The sequence below is a fragment of the Pelodiscus sinensis genome, chromosome 29 (genome assembly GCF_052426305.1).
Source record: "Pelodiscus sinensis isolate ZL-2025 chromosome 29, ASM5242630v1, whole genome shotgun sequence".
In the NCBI taxonomy this organism is placed as follows: domain Eukaryota; kingdom Metazoa; phylum Chordata; order Testudines; family Trionychidae; genus Pelodiscus; species Pelodiscus sinensis.
Genome location: NC_143080.1, coordinates 4,883,080 through 4,904,217, shown reverse-complemented (window position 1 = coordinate 4,904,217; position 21,138 = coordinate 4,883,080). Strand labels below are relative to the sequence as shown.

Below are 21,138 nucleotides of genomic sequence, written 5' to 3'. Positions count from 1 at the left end.
CAGACCATGGATGCGGATCACTCCAAATCCCCCGAGGGGCTGCTGGGTGTCTTGGGCCACATGCTGTCAGGGAAGAGCCTGGATCTGCTGCTGGCAGCTGCGGCTGCGACGGGGAAGCTGAAATCGTTTGCTCGGAAGTTCATCAAGTGAGTGGCTGCAGAGAGACTGGGCAGGGTGATCGCGGGGATGGGAGCAGCTGGGCAGCATGGCTGTGCCTCCGACCTGCCTTGGAGCGAAAGGAGGGAAGCAGGTGGCTGCAAACACCCAGGAGATAGTCTGAGGAGGGATCAAGCTCTGGCTTTTGTGCACTGTCACGCTCTGGGTGCAGCGATGCAGCCGGGTTTGGCCGCACATCTGTCTGGCCCGGCAGCGGGAGTTGTACAGCGACGTCCCCGGCCGTGTCTTCAGTCCGTGCTTTTCAGCAGCCTCTGGGCAGGCCTGCAGGTGCACCGAGCTCGGATTGGGGTGCAGGGGTTTGTTCGCCTTCTGTGCTGGAAACATGCCACCCAGGCCCCCAAGTCCCCTGCCCCTGCCCCTGCCAGGAGACTGAAACCCAACAGCCCCGCAGCATTGCTCGCCCACTGAAATCCCTCACGGGCCCCAGGGGGACTGAAAACCATGAGATCGAATTGGGAGGTTGCGCTCACGCAGCGAGCCAGCTGAGGTGGGAGTGCGTGTGCTAAGCAATTCGAGGCAGCCGGGCCTACGCTTGGAGCTGGCTGGGGGGGCGCCCGCCTTGCTCTGCGGGTGCTGGGGTTTCAGTTTCACCGGCCACAGACCGAACCCGCTGGCCCGATGCTTCATCGCTTCTTTCTCTGCCTCTCTGCAGGCTGAATGAATTTACCAAGCACATCAGCGGCGAAGGCTGTAAGTGTGAGAGAGACGCGGCAGCTTGAAGGGCGGATCCCCTTGCTCCTGGGTGCCCGGGCCCTTTCCTAGAGCATGGCTGGCCGGAAAGGGTTAAGGCCGTAGGGTAACAGCAGGGAGCACTGTCCCTTGGCTGCACAAGGGGGCGTTGATTTGCTCCGGCAGGATCACACGTTACCCTGTAGCGCATCCCAGCTCAGTCACCGTTCAGGGGACTCCGGGCCGGAGGCGAGACCGAGAGCCCCCTTCCTTCCTCAGGGGCAGCCTGGCCTGCTGCCAGTGCCAGGGCCTCTCCCTCTTTGGAAGGGATGATGTCTGAGCACAGGACCCAAGATAAGGATTCTGAATAAATTTGCATGTGATTAAAGACGTGAGGTGCTCTGACCTTCCATTGGCCGGAGGGAAGGTTTAGTTCCCAGGCTCCATGGCCACGTAGTGGTGATGCAGGTTCTTGGGCGTGTTCGTCTCCCTGCTGGTGGGAGCTCTGGGTGCCCGGGGAGGCAGCCTGCGACGGGGGTCCCTCCGCAGCATCCCACTGGGGCCTGGATTGGACACGAGCTGGGGATGGGAATCTCCTCGGGGGATAAAAAGAGAGGGAGGGAGAGACTGGTCCCAGCTGCCCCCCTGGCAGCGCAGTCTCAGCGGGAGGGTAACAGCTTGGTTTCTCCCCCACAGCCAAAGCGGCCTCCGTCAGGGCCCTGCTGTTTGACATCTCCTTCCTCATGCTGTGCCACGTCGCCCAGACCTACGGCTCTGAGGTAGGCTGCCCCCGTCCGCCGGGCTCCATCTAGCTAGGAGATCCCGAGTGAAGAGACGGGAGGAGCGGGTTGGCAGCCAAGCTATCGTGGCTCTCGGCTTCCCGTGCGTGGCTGGCTCGCACAGGGACTGCGGCGACCGGAGACGGGCCTTTTCGTCTGGCCAGCGGAAGCTCCGGTTTCTGGGCCCAGAGGTGGCGGGTTCGAGCGCTGCAGACGTGACCCGGCGGAGGCCTCTGAGTGCAGGGAACCTCTGAGCGTTCAGTTCCACCGGGTTCCTTTCGGCTGGGAAGACGGGGCTGGGTTTGGAAAGAGCAAGAGTCCCGGGAGCTGTGGGAACTCCGCTCTGCTCTCGTCTCAGCGGCTACATGGAATTCACTTCCAGCCTGTCTGGGGGTGCTGATCCCAGCTGCTAGCCGAGGGCCTGACTAGGGCAGCCCAGGCCCCAGCTGAAGTGAAAGGCAGGTGCTCTGCGCTGTGAAAATCCAGGCACGGTGCTGCCAGCTGGACACCCCCAAGGGGAGGCTGTTGGGCCTGGCGGAATGGTTCATCTGCAGGCTGAGCTCTGGGGGGCTGTGTCCTGCAGGGGGATGCTCCCAACTTGGGCTCAACCCACCCGGTTCCTCGGCAGCTGTCGCGTTCCCTCTCCCCTGCCACATGCGTCAGACCCACAAAGTGCGGGCAGGTGGCGTAGCGCTGGAACATCACAGGAGTGGGAGAGGGATACCCCCCCCCCCCCGCTCCTGCTTTGTTTGCTAGAGTCAGGTCGGGCTCAGGTCTGGCGAGACAAGCTCAGCGTCTCTTCCCATCCCTGAATCCCGGCACCCGGCTCCGGTTTTATACTCGGGCAGAGATCTGGATATGAAGATGCCCACCGGGGGGCGCTGTGCAACCACAGATAATGTGTCCAGGCTCATGAAAAGAAGGCGCTAACGCTGGCTAAGAAACATCAGCTCTTTCACTTGTCTGTGCCAGGCTCCTGTGTGATTCGGGGCAGGGTGTGGGGCGGTCTGTCTCTCACCCATTTGGCCCAGAGGGCCTGCTGGGTAAGCGTTGTCCTAGGCTATCCTAAGCAGGCAGGTCTAACAGTGGGCAGCTGCAGGAACGGTTACAGGAAACTCTCTGCTATGAAGCACGTTTGTGTTTGGGGAGTTAACCCTTCTATCCTGGGCAGATGCCCATTCTGCCTCCCTGTTTCTACCTTCTGGGGCATGACCGTGTGGTTAAAGCCTAGGCCGGGGTAGTCAGGACTCCAGGGTTCTGTTCCTAGCTTTGCTACAAGCCACTTCCTGCCTCTCTGCCTCAGTTTCCCAGTCTCTACTGCCCGCCTCCTAGGATTGTGGTGGGCAGTGTTCCCTGTAATCTGGGCGCTTGCGTGGCCGCTCAGGAGAAATTCCAGTGCCGCCCAGCTGATTAGCCGAGCGCCCACAGCTAGCTTTTGTGTTTCTCTTGGCGGTGCACATTCCCATGGGCCGCAGTGCACGTACAAAAATTTATTCTGCACGTGGGTGGAAAAGATGAGAGGAAGCATTGCCCCAGGGAGGATTAATTCACTAGCGTGTGCAAGGCATTGTGAGATCCAGGGATGGAAAGGGATAGAAAAGAGCAAAAGGCTGCTGTTAAACTCCCCCCATGACATCAACTGGCTGCTTTAATTATTTCCCGTCCGGAACACTTGTGCAGCATTGCTGGGTTCCGCTGCCCAGCTGCCGTGTGTCACCCCAGAGACGGCTGCATTTTGGTGTGGCTTAACACAAATCTAAAATGTCTCTCCCGGGGGCTTGGGGCTGGCTTACTCTCTGTGATGTCTCAGGGGGCCCAGGTGGGAGGTGCCCAGAACGTGCCCAGTAATATCCCTGTATGCACTTTGGGGCACATCCAGGAATTCTTGGAACCAGCCATGTGGCACAATCCAGTGCTGCTTCAGCCTCCTGTGTTCTGAATGGGAAAACCCCTTCTGGAATTAGAGCTGTCTCCCCCTTTGGAGAGCCTAAAGCCACACAGCTCTATGGGGGCGGACTTCTGCCCGCGACCCGGGGGGCTGCCATAGGCCCAGCCTGTGCCCGAACTGTTCCCAGCCCTTTGGCAGACGGCTCGCCCTGCCGCGCACACCCAGACCTGCCTGCCGGGAGTGTTAAAGGGAGCTGATACCTGGGCAAGGCGAGCGGGGGGGGGCTAGTGAAACAGGACTCGGGTGGGGCATGGCTCCTCCCTCCACAGGTTTCTTTTGGTTTAATCCTGAGTTGCGAGTTGGTTTGGCTGAGTCCCTGGCATGATCTCAGGGCTCCCTTGCAGCTACTGGTCTGGTACTTCCCTCCTATCCTGAACCTGCTGGGCAGAGAGCCTGGCTCCTCTCCCAGCCCCGCTTCCTAACGCCCCCATGCTGTGTGCTGGTGTCTGTAGAGAGGCTTAGACTTGCTGTGCGCTGGACCGGGGGACCTTGCGGAAATTCCACGTGCCAGCAAACCTGCCCAGGACAGTCCTTGGCTGCCGGGATTTCCTGGGCACAGGTGCATTGTCCGAAACGTCGCCAGGGTCCTGGAGTAATTAGTATGTAGGGAAGTGAGGGATGCTCCTTAGACCGATCCGGGGGCTCTGTGCACTCAAGAATCTCTAGGGGCTGGTGGATCTGCTTCCACTCCGAATGCAGCCACCTCTGGGGCGGAGCTGTGCAGCGGGAAGGGAAGGAGAATCCCAGGGGAGATTGGCAGGTGGAGGGCAGAGCATAACTCTCCGCATTGGAACTGGCCGGAACCACGGGGCTTTGCCTTTCCACCGAGCACCAGCCCCATCGGCCCTTCGGTGCTGCCGTGGCCTCGGCTGCAAGCGGCGTGTGGGCTGGGCTGCTCTGCTTTCCGGCCCCGGTTTTCTAAGGGGGTCTCTTTCCAGGTGATCCTCTCGGAGTCCAGCCCCACTGGCGAGGTGCCGTTCTTCGAGACCTGGATGCAGACCTGCATGCCGGAGGAGGGCAAGATCCTCAACCCGGACCACCCCTGCTTCCGGCCCGACTCGACCAAGGTGGAGTCGCTGGTGGCGCTGCTGAACAGCTCCTCGGAAATGAAGCTGGTGTACGTCGCGCCGGGTGGGCGGGGACCCATGGACCCTGAAACCCAGCCGGGGCTGAGCTAGCGTCCCAAAGGGGGGAGGCTTTGCCCCTCCCGAACAGCTCGCAGAACCCTGCCGGGGCGGAGGGCCGGCTGCGGTGCTCTCCCGCAGGCCCCCGGGCTGCCGCCGGTACTTGACTAGCCTCTTGGGGCAGGGAGGGGCGCGAGTGAACGTTGACGTGGCTCCGGGGCCCTTCACCAGGTTTCCCTTGTTTCTCCCCCCCCCCCCTCCCGGCAGGCAGATGAAGTGGCACGAGGCGTGTCTGAGCATCTCGGCAGCCATCCTGGAGATCCTCAATGCTTGGGAGAACGGCGTGCTGACCTTCGAGTCCATTCAGGTACCGCCGCGCTGGCGCCTCCCCGTATCCCTCGATCCACCCTCCCCGGCCAGGGTAGAGCCGAGGCCCAAACACCCCTGGGCCGGGTGTCTCCGGAGGGCAGGTTGGCAAATGTCCACAGCAGAGTCGCCCCTCGGGCAGGTACCAGCGTCCCCCTCCTTGGTCCCAGGGGCGGAACGCGGTTCCTGCTCTGGATACTGCTCCTCCGCAGGGGTTCGGCGGGGGGGCGGGGGGACGTGTGGGAGTCAGAGAACCCCGGGTTACCAGGCCTGTAAAAGTCTGTCTAGAACGGCTGTCCAGCACCCTTCGGCAGTGTTTCACTGAGACACAGGAATCCCGCTTGGGACCTCCTAAGTGGGATCCGCGTGCTCAGCCTTCACAAGTGTCTCCTGCCAGGAACGTCGGGTGCGGGTGTAAACTCTCGGTTAGGACAGAGTTCAGCTCTCCCTCGCCCTGCGATGCTGGGTCCAGATTTTGCGGGGAGCTCTCCCCCCCCATCCCATGACACTTGACTGCGAAGGGGGGCTCCTGCCCGTCAGCACTTAGCTCCAGAGGTGACACTTCCAGAAACCTGCCTTGCTCCCTGCCCTCTGACCTGCTGCTGGCCCTGTGACCTTGGGCAAGGAGCTGCACCTCTCTGTGCCTCAGTTTCTCCAGCTGGATGACCCCACCCCACTCTGCAGTGCTTTGCCTGGCATTGGACAAGCCCGGGAGTTGGACTCATCCCCCCTGAAATGGATGAAGCTGCACCGGGGGGTGGGTTTGGCTCTGTCCCTTCAGCCCCAGTGATGTGGAAGGGAGCAGTGTCTTTAGCCGGGGGGGCAGGTGCGTCTCGTGCAGCATCTCAGCCGCCTCCCCCTGTCTCGCCCGCAGAAGATCACGGATAACATCAAAGGGAAGGTGTGCAGCATGGCCGTGTGCGCCATGGCCTGGCTGGTGGCCCACGTCCGCATGCTGGGCTTGGACGAGCGAGACAAGTCGCTGCAGATGATCCGGCAGCTGGCCACGTCCCTGCAGAGCGAGAACACGCTGCAGTTCTACAATGAGCGGTGAGCCGGGGGGCGGGAGCCATGGGGCTGGGGCCTGGTCTCCCGAGGGGAGGAGAGGGCTCTCTGGCACTAGAGGCATAAGAACATAACGGCCAGACTGGGTCAGACCAAAGGTCCATCCAGCCCAGTGTCCTGTCTGCCCACAGTGGCCAGCACCAGGTGCCCCAGAGGGAGTGAACCGAACAGGTAATGATCACGCGATCTCTCTCCTGCCAACCATCTCCACCCTCGGACAAACAGAGGCCAGGGATGCCATTCCAGCCTGGCTAATAGCCATTTATGGACTTAACCTCCATGAATTTAGCTAGTTCTCTTTTAAACCCTGTTCTAGTCCCAGCCTTCACAGCCTCCTCAGGCAAGGAGTTCCACAGGTTGACTGCGCTGTGTGAAGAAGAACTTCCTTTGATTTGTTTTAAACTTGCTGCCCATTCATTTCATTTGGTGGCCCCTAGTTCTTATGTGATGGGAACAAGTAAATAACTTTTCCTTATTCACTTTCTCCACATCACTCCACTATCCTATCCCCCCTTAGTCTCCTCCTTTCCGGGCTGAAGAGTCCCAGTCTCTTTAATCTCTCCTCATATGGGACCCGTTCCAAACCCCTGCTCATTTTAGTTGCCCTTCTCTGAACCTTTTCTAATGCCAGTACATCTGTTTTGAGATGAGGAGACCACATCTATTCCAGATGTGGGTGTACCATGGATTTATATAAGGGCAATAAGATATTCTCCGTCTTATTTTCTGTCCCTTTTTTAACGATTCCTAACATCCTGTTTACTTTTTTGACGGCCGCTGCACACTGCGTGGACGTCTTCAGAGAACTATCCACAATGACGCCAAGATCTCTTTCCTGACTAGTTGTAGCTAAATTAGCCCCCATCGTATTATATGTATCGTTGGGGTTATTTTTCCCAATGTGCATTACTTTACATTTATCCACATTAAATTTCATTTCCATTTTGTTGCCCAGTCACTCAGTTTGGTGAGATCTTTTTCAAGTGCTTCACAGTTTGCTTTGGTCTTAACTACCTTGAGCAGTTTAGTATCGTCTGCAAACTTTGCCACCTCCCTGTTTACCCCTTTCTCCAGATCGTTTATGAATATGTAGAATAGGATGGGTCCTAGTACTGACCCTTGGGGAGCACCACTAGTTACCCCTCTCCATTCTGAAAATTTACCAGTTATTCCTACCCTTTGTTTCCTGACTTTTAACCAGTTCTCAGTCCATGAAAGGACCTTCCCTCTTATCCCATGACAACTTAATTTACATTGTCAGCCAGGACTAGCTAGAGCAGAGCCAGTTGGTGCCAGCGGTTCCCTAGCTGGGCCCTGGAGAGCTGGCCGGCCGCACAGGGCTGGCTTCTCCTCCTCCTCGAGCTGCTGCAATCAAAGAAGCACCAGTGTTTTCCCAAGAGTAGCTGCCCCAGGGATGTTCCGGGGGAGGCGCCTGAGTGGGAGGGGAGGAGTCGGGCTGTGGGCGCGGGCGCTCTCTCATTCTGCCCCCTCCGCGTGTCTCCGCTTCCCAGCGTGGTGATTATGAGCTCCATCCTGGAGCACATGTGCGCTGACGTCCTGCAGCAGACAGCCACGCAGATCCGCTTCCCCTCCACGGGGACGGACCCCATCCCCTACTGGAACCTGCTGCCCCCAAAGAAGCCCATCAAAGAGGTGCTGACGGGCGTGTTCACCAAGGTGCTGGAGAAGGGCTGGGTGGACAGTCGCTCCATCCACATCTTCGACACGCTGCTGCACATGGGGGGCGTCTACTGGTTCTGCAACAACCTAGTCAAGGTACGTATGCATTGCAGGTGGGGAAACTGAGGCACGGGTGTGTAGAGGGGGGCAGGAATGGCAAATTGATGGCTGAGCTGGGAGGGGAATCCAGGAGGCGTGACTCCCAGAGCTCCGCTCTAACCATTATGTTACACTGCCTCCCCGTGGCCGCCCTTTCCGGAGGTGCACACGTAATGTGTGTGGGTTGCGTCTGAGGCGGGCACCCTGGCTGGCGTAAGGTGTGGGAGTGACCACTGTGGCCACCGGTATCCGTGGCAGGAGCTCTGGGGCTGCTAGCCCCGTCCCCGCTCCATGGTTTGTCCCACCCCGTCTCCTTGCAGGAGCTGCTGAAGGAAACCCGCAAGGAGCACACGCTGCGGGCGGTGGAGCTGCTCTACTCCATCTTCTGCCTGGACATGCAGCAGCTGACGTTATCCCTGCTGGGCCACATCCTGCCCAGCCTGCTCACGGATTCCTCCAAGTGGCACACCCTGATGGACCCGCCTGGCAAGGCCCTTGCCAAGTAAGGGAACGCCTGGGGCCCTTTGGCACAGTTAGGGACAGGGGTTCCCTGCTGGAGGTGACCCCGCTTTCCTGGCAAGTTGGTGGCATGGCTGGGACTAGAACCAGGCGTCCTGCTGTCCAGTCCTCTGCTCTGCGCACTGCCCCTTCCCTCAAAGCTATGACCAGGCCAATCAGACTGGGCTAGCAGCTAGCAGGAGGCATGAAATATCCTGGACTCTGTGAGTGGGGTAGAGCTGGGGAGCGGGGGATTAGCTGCTGGGTCCTTTTGGGGACACTTGCTAACGATGACTCTGCCCCCCTCTTGCTCACTGTCGGCTGTGATGTTGAGGTGCAAATCGGGCAGGGAAGGATACTGAATCCAGGGAACCTGCCCCTGCAGTTCACGTGGCTTTCCTTTTCCCCGGTTCTCCCACTAGGCTGTCTGTCTGGTGTGCCCTGAGCTCCTACTCCTCCCACAACAAGGGCCAGGCATCGGCCAGGCAGAAGAAGAGGCACCGAGAGGACATTGAGGTACGGGGGAGGAGGGGGCAGGGGCTGTAAAGTGAGCGGGATGCCTTGGGAGGAGGGTGCATGGATCTATGTCGTATGGACAGTGTCTGTCTGGGCACACCCTTGTAACAGCCACTCGGGGAGGGCAGGAAGCCGGGTTGTTTTCGAGAGAGCTGGGTTTCTAATAAAGGGGGGGTCTGCCCTCTTGGGGACACTTTGGAGTTGGCTGGTGAAGTTTAGTCTCTTCCTTTTTTGCACGTGTGCGTTGGGTGTTTGCTCCACACGGGGCTGGACCACACTTCTGGTTGCTGCCATGCAAGCTCCCCCCAACCTGGCCACACGCCTGCGCCCACCCCCCAGAAGGGATGCCGCGGTGAGGCCGGCGTGGCTTGCAGCCAAGCCAGGAGACCTTCCTGGTGCTGGGGGTGGCACAGAGAGCACCAGCCCTGCCTTGCAACGGAGTGGATGTGTCGGATCTTCTGTTTTCCCCTCCCCAGGATTACATCAGCCTGTTCCCGCTGGACGACACCCAGCCCTCCAAGCTCATGCGCCTGCTGAGCTCCAACGAGGAGGAAGCCAATGTTCTGTCCAGCCCTAGTAAGTGACATTGTGGCTGCACTTCCCAGAGGCACGTGGCCTGGGGGCTGGCTTGGGGGTGGCACCCCAGTTCGGTTCCTGACTCGGGCACGGATGATACCTGGCCTCCGCCCATCACTTCATTGCCTCGGTTTGGTGGGGGGGGTGGGGGGGGGAGGTTTGAAACTGACCTGCCTGCCTCACGGGTTCATCTGGAATACATTCGAGAGAGTCTTGTCTGTCTGTCCAAGAACTCCTAACCGGTAAGAGCTAGGACCACCAGCTTGGTAGGCAGCTTCCTCTGACCCGAACTTAACGCAGAGTCAGGGCTTGGCTGTGCCAGGGCACTGGGACGGGCCTGGAATGAGATTGGTTCTCATAAAACCATAGAGAAAAGAGACTGAATCACCAGGCAGGTGAAAGAGGCTGGCTCCTCCCCTCAGGCAGGTGAAAGAGACTGGCTCCTCCCCCCACCCCAGACTGCTTTGTGTTCCGACCCACTTCCCCCCCCCCGCCCCCGGCGCCTTTTAGGAAGGGGGGGGTAAGGCTCCCTCCTCTGATTAGAACAGGAACGTTGCCGGCTGTTCCCCTTCATGCGGGAGCGAGGGGGAAGTGCCCAGTTTGCTGCATTCCTCACTCTGGCTGGAGAGGGCAGGAGGCAGGTGAGCCTGGACCTGCCCCGGCCAGGAGACATGCCCCCCTCCCCGGCTGTGCCCACTGGAGCTGTAGCAGCCATGGAGAGGTGCCTCTCTCCCTGGGGCAGTCTGCAAACTGACCCCCTCCTCTCCAGCCCCACCCCAGAGCGACGACTCAAATGCAGCCTGGACATTGTCATTTTATTTTCCAAAACACAAACCGTACCTGAGTGAGGACCCGAGCAAAGCCGGGCAAATCTTCTGGTTGCGTAACATTTGAATGTGCCAACTGCTGTATAAGCTCAAAGTGTGTCTCACTCCTGACTCCGGGCAGCTGACATGCCTGGCAGTGGGTGTGCTCAGCACTTTATGGATTCCAGCTCTCTCCGCAGTTTGACTCCCCTGCCTACCCACGCAATGCAGCCACCTCTGGTTAGTAGCACAGCAGTTCCATAGCAGTGATCAGCAGATAGCGCCCAGCATCTTTGGAGGAGAATTTCCGAAAGCCACAGCCCCTGGCACACGGAGGTGCTGTCACCCCAGTTGGGGAATTAGATGGCGAGGGAGTCAAGGAAGGTTTAGAGACTTCACTAAACAGGTCGCATAGGTGAGCAGCAGTGTAAACTGGGCAGTTTTCTGCTTTATAATGCATGACTGGAATAAGGAAGGGTTTGGTCAAATCTTCATCACTTCCGCCCTTTGCACAAGGGGCTGAAGATCTCTGTCAGCATCAGAGACCCCTGGGCCCCCCCCCCCCACACACACCTCTGTTCCACCTGAGCTCCTGCCGGTAAATATGGAAGCATGTGAAGTGGCTTTTACTAAAGGAAGCGAAATGCAAGAACCCCTTGTAAGTCTCCTTTAACATAACGGTTTATGGTTGGTGTGTGGATGAATAATGGTTGCAACAGAGCCAACAGGAAATGCATCCTGGGCTCTTGACTTATCCAGAGGGAGTGTAATAGATTGCAGGATGTTACAGGTCAGAAATATGCTTGTGCAGATTCATCTGAGGTGAATCAGAGATGCTCTTGCAACTCTTCAGCCCCATCGGTCTGTTGATTAGTTTGCTTTCTGCACGTGTTCTTTAAACCTTTAGTTTCTGATGGTTTTGTTGCTGTTCAGACACACGTGGCCCCTGTATGGTTTTCCCCTTATTTCACTGTCTTTCCTGTACTTCCTTTCAGTGTGTCTCTTCAGCAACATTTAGGAATTTTTCTATTCGCTATGACAGAGCAGTGATTTGTAAATCCTGTTTCCTGACGTGACCCGAAACTCTCGAGCTGTTTGCGTGGGAAGATGCTTTTTATGATCATCCTTAGCCAGCTGTCCGAGCCTGCGTGATCTCCGAAGCCAGGCAGTTAGGCCCAATCGATAGTTGGATGCGAGACCTCCAGGGAAAATTGAAGCTGGTGTAGGAAGTGAGGTTGATGAGCCAACATGTGACATGCTGTTATCCGGCACTGAACAAGGGGAGTGGGTTGTGCTGTGTTGTCCAATGGGCCGTCTTTTGGCTGAGTTGTAACCCTGAGGTTCAGACGGCCTTGGCTATTCTAGATCCCATGGTCCTTTGCCCAAGAGTTTCAGGGGTCACTCTAGTGTCTCGGTCAAACTTTGTGTCTGATACAGAATTCTGCCTCCTTACAAGCAGGGCGCGTAGGCTCTGGAACAGGCAACCTCCTGGGCATGAGTTGAATTTTGTCAAGTACTTTGGCATGAAAGGCCCTGTAGAAATCGTCTGCTGCTTTGTGTTAATCGTGATTTGACTGCGGGTTGGTGCAGAGCCACCACTCAAACCAAATCTGGCACGGATTGCTGGGGAAATAATGACAGGTGCATCTAATAAACTTTGTTAAACTTTGCCAGTCCTGCTGGTTTCAGAAAGTCCCATGAGCACCTGAAGGGCAGGAGGTGAGGGGAGAGGGGGGAGGCTTAGCAGGTGGTAGGAGGTGCAGGAGTCCGGGCAGGAGGTGGGAAGTGTGCTTGTGAGGGGACTCATGGCAGAGGGTGGGGGAAGCCAGCAGCTGCCCCCAGAGCCAGCCTGGTGGCAGGGGCCACACAACCTGGCTGGCAGCGTTGCTCGTTGGAGCTAGCCCAGCATCATGGGGGCTGCGCTGGCCAGCCAGCGGCTGCTCCAGGGCTGTTGAAGGCACGAGTGTTTGCTGCCCCCTTGTGGTCATATGTGAGTATAACTGTCCCTTCTATCACAGCCCTCCCTTTCCGTTTGATGAAAACCAGTCCCATTCTAGGCACATCCCATTGTCCTGGCACAACCAAACCCTGACCTGGCTTTAAGTTAGGAGCAGAGGAAGCTGCCTACCAGATTTGGGATTCCTGGCTCTTAGCCGTTTAGCAGGGGTTCTTGAACAAACGGATGGACAGACGGACACACCAACAGACACCAACTCTCTCAAACAGACAGTAGATTGTAGGAAATGAAAGTGAATTCACGCCGTCGTGGCGCTTTGGGGTAACGCTGATCGCTAGTCTGGCTCCTGCTCCACAGCGTCCGAGTACCCCTCTGTTGGAGCAATAAACGAGGGGCTGGGGGAAGGCATCTTATTTGCCCCCCGTTGTGGGTGGAGGGGGACCCCTCAAAGGGCAGGGCACAGCACACCCACAGGAGGGTCCATGTCTGGCTGGCTTTTTCCCTGGTCCCTGCTGGATTCAGGTTAGGAAGGGGCAGCAATCCCAGACCTCGCCTGGGGCGAAAGTGACGCTCCCTCTGCGGAGCCGGGAGCTGCAGCTGAGCACAGCCACTTGGGGGGGGGAGGGGGGGGTTACTCAGCTGCCATCCTGACCGTGGTGTGTTTTCCGCAGCGGATCGGTCCATGAGCAGCTCGCTGTCGGCCTCCCAGCTCCACACCGTCAGCATGAGGGACCCTCTCAACAGAGTCCTTGGTGAGTCCCAGGGTGGGTAAGGAGGCTCTCCAGCAGCAGAGGCCTGGAACCGGCGTGGCTTTGGCCTGCCAGGCCGGGGGTCTGCCTGCAGCGCCGGATGCATCAGAGGCAGAGTTGCCCCCGGACGCGCTGTGATGCCCCTGGTCGGGGCAGTGTACGGGCTCGCCAGGGAGATGCCGTTCTGAGCTGGCCTTGCCTTCCCAGTCGCTGCTCCTTCCGATTCCCCTGGGCGGGTGTCCCTGCCGCCGGGGTGGCCGGCTCACAGCATGGATCCTTCCCACCGGCGGTGGCAGCAAGTGCTGGCTGGGCTTGGTATAATTTCTGCTGCAAAGCTCTTCTGGTGGTGAATGATCCACCATTGCTTGCGCTGCCTGACTCCCCCGGGCAGATTGAGGTGCCCATGAGCGGGCGAGCATGGGGCAGTCCTGCCACCCCCAGTCCTTTGGAAGGAGACCCCAGTGCCCAGCTGTTGTTGGCCCCGCCCAGCCCGTTGAGGATCCCGATCTGATACGCCCCTGAAGCTGCCCGTCTCCCCTCCTTCGCAGCCAACCTCTTCCTGCTGATCTCGTCCATCCTGGGAGCCAAGACGGCCGGCACGCACACCCAGTTCGTGCAGTGGTTCATGGAGGAGTGCGTGGACTGCCTGGAGCAGGGCAGCCGGGGGAGCATCCTGCAGTTCATGCCCTTCACCATGGTGAGTCCTGCCCCTGCAGCGTTAGCTTGTGGCCGACGCAGGGAAGCTGGCTATAAGAGGCAGGGTCTCCGACCAGTATCACAGGCCCCAGCTGAACAGAGAAGGCTAAGTCGCTAGAGCAGCTCAGTCCCACTGCCTGGGGCACAGTTGGTTAAAACGTGGGACTAGGAGTCAAGAGATTTGGGTTCTGTTCTCCGCCTTACCATTAGGTGACCTCCCGTGCCTCAGTTTCCCCTTCTGAACAATGGGGCTAATTCCTGCCTTGGAGAGGGCTGTGTGGCGCCAAGGGCTTAGAGATCCTTTGAGGGGAGTCTAGAGATGGGCAGAGCACTGCTGTGATTCTGAGCACCTGATGTGCTGGCTAAGGATGACAAAAACTAGTCGATTAGTCGACTATCTGATAAGCATTTGCTTATCCTATAGTATTTTGACTAGTCGACTAGTCGATATTCCCCTCCCCCATACCCCCCTTTGTTGCCTCTATGAGAGAGAGGCAGCAAAGGGGAGGAAGGGGGTATTTCCACGAATCAGCTGTGCAGTGGCTGCCCCTTTAAAATGTCACCTGTGAGCCTTTCAAAGGGGCAGCTGTGGAACCCTGGGGTCAGCTGGGGAGTCCCTGGGCTCCGCGGCTGCCTCTTTGAAAGGCGCAGACACGGCAGTTTCAATGGGGAAGCCACTACACAGCTGATCAGCTATGCGGTGGCTTCCCTTTTGAAACTGCCGCCTCTGCTACTCCACCCAGCACTTCCTGGGAACCTGGGGTCAGCTGGGGACTCCCCAGCCGATCCCGGGCTCCATGGCTGCCTCTGCGCATTTCAAAGGGGCAGCTGCTGTGGAGCTTACCCCAGGCTGCTAGCGGCATGCAGTGTAGCATGGAGCCCGAGGTCAGCTGGGGACTCTTGTGCATTTCAAAGCAGGCACGCTCCATGCAGCCTGGAGTCGGGGAGGACTTCCCCCTGGCCCTGGGCTGCGGAGTTCCGCATTCCTTCTTTTGAAATGTACAAGAGCCCCAGCAGGTACCAGTACCCTTAGTGATAGAAATGTAGCCGTGTTAGTCTGGTCTAGCTGAAACAAAATACAGGACTATGTAGCACTTTAAAGACTAACAAGATGGTTTATTAGGTGATGAGCTTTCATGGGCCAGACCCACTTCCTCAGATCAAATAGTGGAAGAAAATAGTCACAACCATATATACCAAAGGATACAGTTAAAAAAATTAACGCATATGAAAAGGACAAATCAAATTTCAGAACAGAAGGGGGATGCGGGGGGGGGGGGGGGGATAAATGTCTGTGACCTAATGGTATTAGAGGTGATAATTGGGGAGGTTCACAGACATTTACCTTCCCCCCCCCCCCTTCTGTTCTGAAATTTGATTTGTCCTTTTCATATTTGTTCATTTTTTTGATTGTATCCTTTGGTATATATGGTTGTGACTATTTTCTTCCTCTATTTGATCTGAGGAAGTGGGTCTGGCCCACGAAAGCTCATCATCTAATAAACCCTCTTGTTAGTCTTTAAAGTGCTACATCGTCCTGTATTTTGTTTCAGTCCCCTTAGGGGCACTCCAGAGAAGTCTGGGGGATACATCAACACAACTGAAATTTGGAGAAAACTGAATTTTTGTTGTAAGTTTCACAGCGCTTCCTTATTTTTGTACTTTTTACACCCAAAAATGTCATCGCCCACCCGGCTACAATTAAGTTGTTTAAACAAATGTGTTGCAATGACAGAAAAAACGTGTCTCTGAAAACCATAGGTTTTACTTACCAAGGGGTACTTTATAAGAAAAGGTTGAGAAACACTAGACTAGTCGACTAATCAATTCGTCACGTTTTAACATCCTTAGTGCTGGTACCGAGGAGCAGCCCCATATGTTGCAGCGAGGTTATGGTTGGGTGCAGAGTCCTGTATGTAACCCTCTGCCAGCAGGGTCCCCTCCCTTTCCTGGTCTGGCTTGTGTCCCACCGCGTGCGGTAACTTTCGGCCGTGTGCCATTCTGAGCCCTCTCTCCACCACGGGCAACGCCAGCGCCGCCATCGGTCACTCGTTTTTCTCCTCCCCTCTCTCCGGACAGGTGTCAGAGCTGGTGAAAGTGTCCACCATGTCCAGTCCCAAAATTGTCCTGGCCATCACGGATCTCAGCCTGCCCCTGGGTCGCCGGGTGGCTGCCAAAGCCATCGCCGCTTTGTGAATGCGAGGCTGGGTGAGGGGAAGCCCGGGGGAGCTCGCCAGTGCTCGCCGTGGACCGTCTCTGGACGCAGGGATCCTGCCTGTTCTCCGGGCCAGGGCAATGCGATTGCAAAGGAGCAGCCTTGGAGCGGCCCAGGAGTCTAGCAGTGTCTCCTTCCCAAGAGCAGCCTGAGCGCCAGCTTCCCCCAGCACCGGGTGCGTTTGGGGTGCTGCTGTCTCCGGCTCCCGCAGGATTGTGGGTCCCCGATGCCTGCTAATGCCCAGCGCTGGCCGGCTGATGCTCGGATCTTTTCTACTGTTCCAGGACATAGTTTTTTATTCTCATAAAGCCCAGCTGAGAGGTTGATGGTTTTCTTGGGGCCCAGTAGCGGGTCCATTTCTCCACTTGCTCTTGGGGCTGGGAGCGAGTCCTGGACTCCAGGCAAACGAAACGTCCCACGTACTGGAACTGGAGCAGAGCCCCACAGCCGCTCGACGCGCCTGCCTCCGGTGTGGGCAGCGGCTTCCATGTCGTGGGCCTTCACCTCCTAACCCCACCTGAGAAGCTGCCCTGCATCACCGTGTGTGCCGCAGAGGTGCTGCCTGCCGCGAGTTACAAACCCCAGGGGGTTCGGAAGCCATGTTCCTAAATCTAGAGGGGAGGCGTAACTATTTTTGCTAGATAAAAGGGGGAAGGAGGGTCCTTATGTAGCCTTATCTGGCAGGATCATCTGCAGCATGGGGAGACGTCGAAGCCAACCGGTTCAGCTGCCTTCGCTCTGCAGACAAAACGTTGCAGCAGCCGATTCCTGCCTCCGTCCTGTTGGGATCGGTCCTTTCGTCTGAGGCCGCGTGCAGCTGGGAGGGGCTGTCGGTGGGGAGTGCACGGATCCCAGTGGGAACGCAGCCCTGAACTGGGGCGTCTTCCTAGATTTACCCCCTCTCCTCATGGCTGCGAAGGGAAGTGGCTGGAGCAGTGCTGGAGACAAGGTGCTTCTCCTGCCGGGGGAAGAGGTGGCGTTTAGTGCTTGGGGAAAACCGCAAATAGTGTGGCGTGGAGCCTTCCCCACAGTGCCCCATAGCCAGCGCCCCTCAACCCAGCCTGCCCTGAGCAGGTATCACAGCGGCGTTCTGCTGTCCACGCCCTCCTGGAGGCCTGGGCAGGCGTGCTGCTGCCGTGGGACGCAAGCTGAGTTCACAGCCTCAGGCGAGGTGTCCCCGGAGGGGTGTTCCAGCGTGGAATTGGCCATTGGAGGCCAAAATGCTCGTTCCCTTCCGCTCACCCTCCTGCCTGCCAGCCGGCGTATTTCTAACGCCCTGTAGGGTGCCTGGTGTGTGCTGCTGTTCAAGGATCCTTCTGCGTTTGGGAATAAACCTACAATAAACCCCCATGAGCAGGTTGCTTTCTGGGCCATTTCTCTCCTCTCGCCACGCAGCTCAAGGCTCCGAGAATCAGTGAACCAAAGAGCGAGCGCCCCCTCCCCCTTCCAGCTGCTGCGCCTCTCTCAGTTCAGCCGGCTGCTTTTCTGTTGCTGCTTAGAATACAGCCCCCTTGTGCTGCGGGGCAGCGCTTGCCTGCTCTTCCCTGCCTAAAACCTGCCTGATTTAGTGAGAGCGCTTGGAGCCTGCCCTCTCCAGCCACAGGAAAACCACCATTGCCAGTGAGCAGAAAGGTTCTTCCCTTGGCTGAAGTCTTGTCCTGCATTCCACCCCCCAGCCAGCAGCCTGATCTGTCGGCATGGCCTGCAGTCCCCTTTGGACTCTGCTCTGGGCTCCATGCAGCCCTATTGCTTTGAGATCGGTGGGCCGGGGCTCTTCTGTACACAATCCATTTTAAAAATAAAAATACCTATGCAGGGGGAGCCCAGCATCCAGGCCTGGGGTGAGGGACAGAGCCCCCAAACCCGCCAGCAGCTTCCAGGGACATCCACATACTCCCCCTCCCTCTGAGAAGCGTTGGGAGCGGGGCTTGGATGGGGAAAGTGCTTCTGATAACCGATGCATGGCCGGTGTTTAGGGGACGGGGCTAGGGTCCCAGTGACCGGGGGGGAGGGGGGGGGGGACAGCCAGGCAGCGACACTGGACTGAGTCAGGAGATGCCCTTTTCTTGCATGTGAGAAATAGCACGTTCCCTTGGCCCTGGCGCTCGCTCGGCATTGCCGCTGGGAGGACAGAACTCGATAACCCGGGGCTCGCTTTAAATGCCCAGCCCTGGGTTTCATCAGGGACTGGGGGGCGGGGGGCTGGAGCAGCTCCCGCCTGCCATGCTCCAGTCCCTGTCCGTGATGGGCTCAGGGAAGGCCGCTCTAGCCCAGCTGCGGTGAAGGGGAGCCTCTGGGCTTAGAGCAACCCCCCCTTAAATGTAAACTCCCCCAATTACAAGGGATTTTACATCCCTGGCGCTGAGTTGCCTGGCATATAATCTTGTCGCCAGTTGGCTTTGCTGGGTTTTCGCTGCTTGATCTTTTCTTCACTCATCGCGTTTTGCTGGAGGCGGGGAAAATGCCAAGACCGGTCAGTGAAGGGCTTGTTAATATTAATGTTCGTTAGCATCTCTGTAGCTGGCCCCTTCCTCTGCAGTTCCCTGTATCCCCGGCCCTTGGGTGCTCAGCCCGACGGACATGCTTAGCTGCGAGTGGTGCACAGCTGAAGCCACCGTTTATCCCTGCTTGAAATTGGATTTCTGCCAGCCCTTGTCTACACCTGGGCTATGTCTAGACTAAATCCTTTTTTCGGAAAAGGGATGTAAATTAGACGTATCGCAATTGCTAATGAAGTGGGGCTTTAAATCTCCCGCGCTTCATTAGCATAAACATGGCTGCCGCTTTTTTCCGGCACGGAGCTTTGTCGCAGAAAAGCACCAGTCTAGACGCTGATCTTTCGAAAAAGAAAGCCTTTTCCGAAAGATCCCAGCGCCCCCCAAGTTTTGCTGCTAATTTTGTTTTTGTGGCCCCGGTCAGTTCCTTTTTTTTTCCCCCCCCTCAAGTTTTGCTGCTGTTTTGGGGTGTGTGTGAGGGTTTCTTAACAATCAAAAAGGGGGCGTGATGCCGAAAAGTTTGGGAGCCACTGGGCTAGATGGTGCTTGGTCCTGCCATGAGGGCAGGGGACTGGACTTGAAGGCCTCTTGAGGTCCCTTCCAGGTGTAGGTTTCTGGGATTCGGGGGCCCCTTCCCTGCAAAGCGGTCTCCATTGCTTTGGCTGTCCATGCGACATGCCTAGAAAGCGAGTTCATCGCTCAGCAGTTCCGTTCAAGGAACACACAGAAATTCCTGCCGGGAACTGTTGATCGGGATTCCTTGTGGAACACCCCCCGTGAGTCCTGCACGAGTCTGATTCAGGCAGTGAGCCGCTGCTGAGACAGCATAGCCTGGGACAGAACATACTGCTGACACAGCCCTGCCGGGGAAAGTCAGTTCCCATCTTGGATTCAGCTTCCCGCTGGCACCGTTTGCTTTGGACTGTGCTCCACACCTGCGAGGGCCAGCCGCAAGCAGGCAGCAGGCCCCAAGGATTACCAGGGGAAGCTGGCCAGGCGTGGTCGTTTCTGCCTGGGGTAACAGCGCCATCCTGCTGCCTCGACCCCAGCGGGCGTCTTGCCATGGCCTGCGATTCAGCGTGGCTGGCTGCAGACGCTCCTGTGGGGATTGGGGAAGGGAGCAGTGTGTCCTGCGAGCGAGATTAGCATTTCCTTCCTCTTGGGCTGCCTCCCTCCCGCCAGCAGGCGTTGGGGGACACAGGTGGGAGAGTCCCTGGCTGACTCAGCCAAATAACGGGGCATTTGGGACACAGGCTTCCCAGCCGAGCCAGCTCCGCTGGGTGTAGCCCCGAGGCTGGGCTGTAGTCTGGTGTCTTCGCCAAGCGGATACGAAGAGCAACAATAATGAACCCGACGCTGATGTAAGCTTGTTATGTAACTTGGAGCGATTCACCCCCACCCTTGTTTTCCAGAGGGGAGGGGCAGCAATAAAGGAGGGGGTGGGCGTAGATCACCCCAGGCTACTTTCAAGGGGTTGGGGCGCTTGGCCCGGTTGAGGGGGGAAGGTGGGCGAAAGGGCTGTGAACCAGGTGGAGGGGTTTATTGGCTGTAATGATGGCATATCCATTCCTGGAGCCCGTGGCGGGAGGAGGGGAGCAATTCCCCCTGCAGCTACTCCTTGTTCTTCCTGTGGCTGCAAGAGTAAAAGGTACTGCTGCTCTTAGTGCATAATTAACTTGTGCAACTCCCTGCTGCAGGAAATCACTCTCAGCAGCTTTTAAATTAGTCCAGAATGGCTCAGGTAGCATCTGGGGAGGTTGGAGCCAGCAGAGGAATGAGAAGTGTCGCTCCTCTTTTAGGACTGGGCAGGAGCAAATCGGTCAGAGTTGCTCAGGATGGGGGTGGATGGTTCCTCCGAAGCATTCACCCTTGGCTGTTGGCAGAGGCCCCTCCCACCCAAGATGGCAGCCGTTGATGGCCCCCTCTGCCTCGCATCCCTTTTTATGACTCAAGACCCTTGCGGCAAAGCAGATCGGAAGCAGTCGTTCACACTGCCCCTCCGGACTCTCCCGCCCAACCTTCCCCGCTTGGGTAAATATTTGCCCAGCTTTGGGAGGGCTTCCAGGGCAGCTGCACGAGCCGCCCAAGCCGGGGCAGCCCCGTGCCACGTTTTCCTCCAGCAGCCAGCGTTGCCTTACGGGAAGGGAGCCGGTTTTGGAGAGCCGCTTTCCTGTAAGTGCTGATAAGCAGGGAGGATGCAGGTGGGGGTAGGGAGGAGGAATGAACGACCTCGTTCTCCCTCCATGACTGCTACCACCGGTGCGTGTGGGATGGAGCCTGGGGCCAAAGGGACAGGGCAGTACAGCCCAGGCCACGGCAGGATCGTCTCCCCCAGCGAGCCAGCGCGTGAGACGTTAACACATGACATTGGACCACGTCGTGGCGCACGCGCGCGGGTGATGTCCATCTGGCCACAGCAATCAGGGTGGGTTAGAGGGCTACAAAGGGGCGTCCCTTTCTCTCAGCTGATTCCCCCCCACACACACACACACCCTAGGGTTGACTGGATTTGGAAAATGAGAAAGGGGGACATGTAAAAATAGAAAAGGGGAACCCTTTGCTCATGGGGCAGTGACTGGTGGAGGCAGTTGCCTCACTCGCTTGACGTCAATGCTCCCCACCTGACCCCTCCCGCAGTGTCATAGGGGAAGGGGAAGCACTTCAGCTTGCGGGGGAAGTGGCTGCTGTTGTAATCGAGGGAATTGGGGGAGAAAACCAGCACT

At 57.7% G+C, this 21,138-nt stretch overlaps 1 protein-coding gene and 1 non-coding gene across 5 annotated transcripts in view; both read left to right on the top strand.

Moving 5' to 3' along the window:
- MED24 (mediator complex subunit 24) overlaps positions 1 to 17,273 on the top strand; it is a 38,578-nt gene extending 21,305 nt beyond the window's left edge. For 3 of the 4 annotated variants that reach the window (XM_075911727.2, XM_075911729.2, XM_075911730.2), the window contains 13 exons: positions 4 to 146; positions 830 to 867; positions 1,543 to 1,625; positions 4,512 to 4,690; positions 4,965 to 5,064; positions 5,938 to 6,113; positions 7,640 to 7,904; positions 8,228 to 8,409; positions 8,828 to 8,921; positions 9,398 to 9,497; positions 12,932 to 13,012; positions 13,558 to 13,706; positions 15,785 to 17,273. In XM_075911727.2, the coding sequence (XP_075767842.2) occupies positions 4 to 146; positions 830 to 867; positions 1,543 to 1,625; positions 4,512 to 4,690; positions 4,965 to 5,064; positions 5,938 to 6,113; positions 7,640 to 7,904; positions 8,228 to 8,409; positions 8,828 to 8,921; positions 9,398 to 9,497; positions 12,932 to 13,012; positions 13,558 to 13,706; positions 15,785 to 15,901 (1,707 nt within the window). In that variant the 3' untranslated portion in view covers positions 15,902 to 17,273. The remainder of the gene's footprint in view (positions 1 to 3; positions 147 to 829; positions 868 to 1,542; positions 1,626 to 4,511; positions 4,691 to 4,964; positions 5,065 to 5,937; positions 6,114 to 7,639; positions 7,905 to 8,227; positions 8,410 to 8,827; positions 8,922 to 9,397; positions 9,498 to 12,931; positions 13,013 to 13,557; positions 13,707 to 15,784) is intronic. The other variant, XM_075911728.2, reaches the window with a different exon arrangement.
- On the top strand, positions 1,160 to 1,267 carry LOC112544847 (small nucleolar RNA SNORD124). Its single transcript, XR_003088171.1, has one exon. It is a non-coding gene; the product is annotated as a small nucleolar RNA SNORD124 (small nucleolar RNA).
- Positions 17,274 to 21,138: the final 3,865 nt, after the last annotated feature.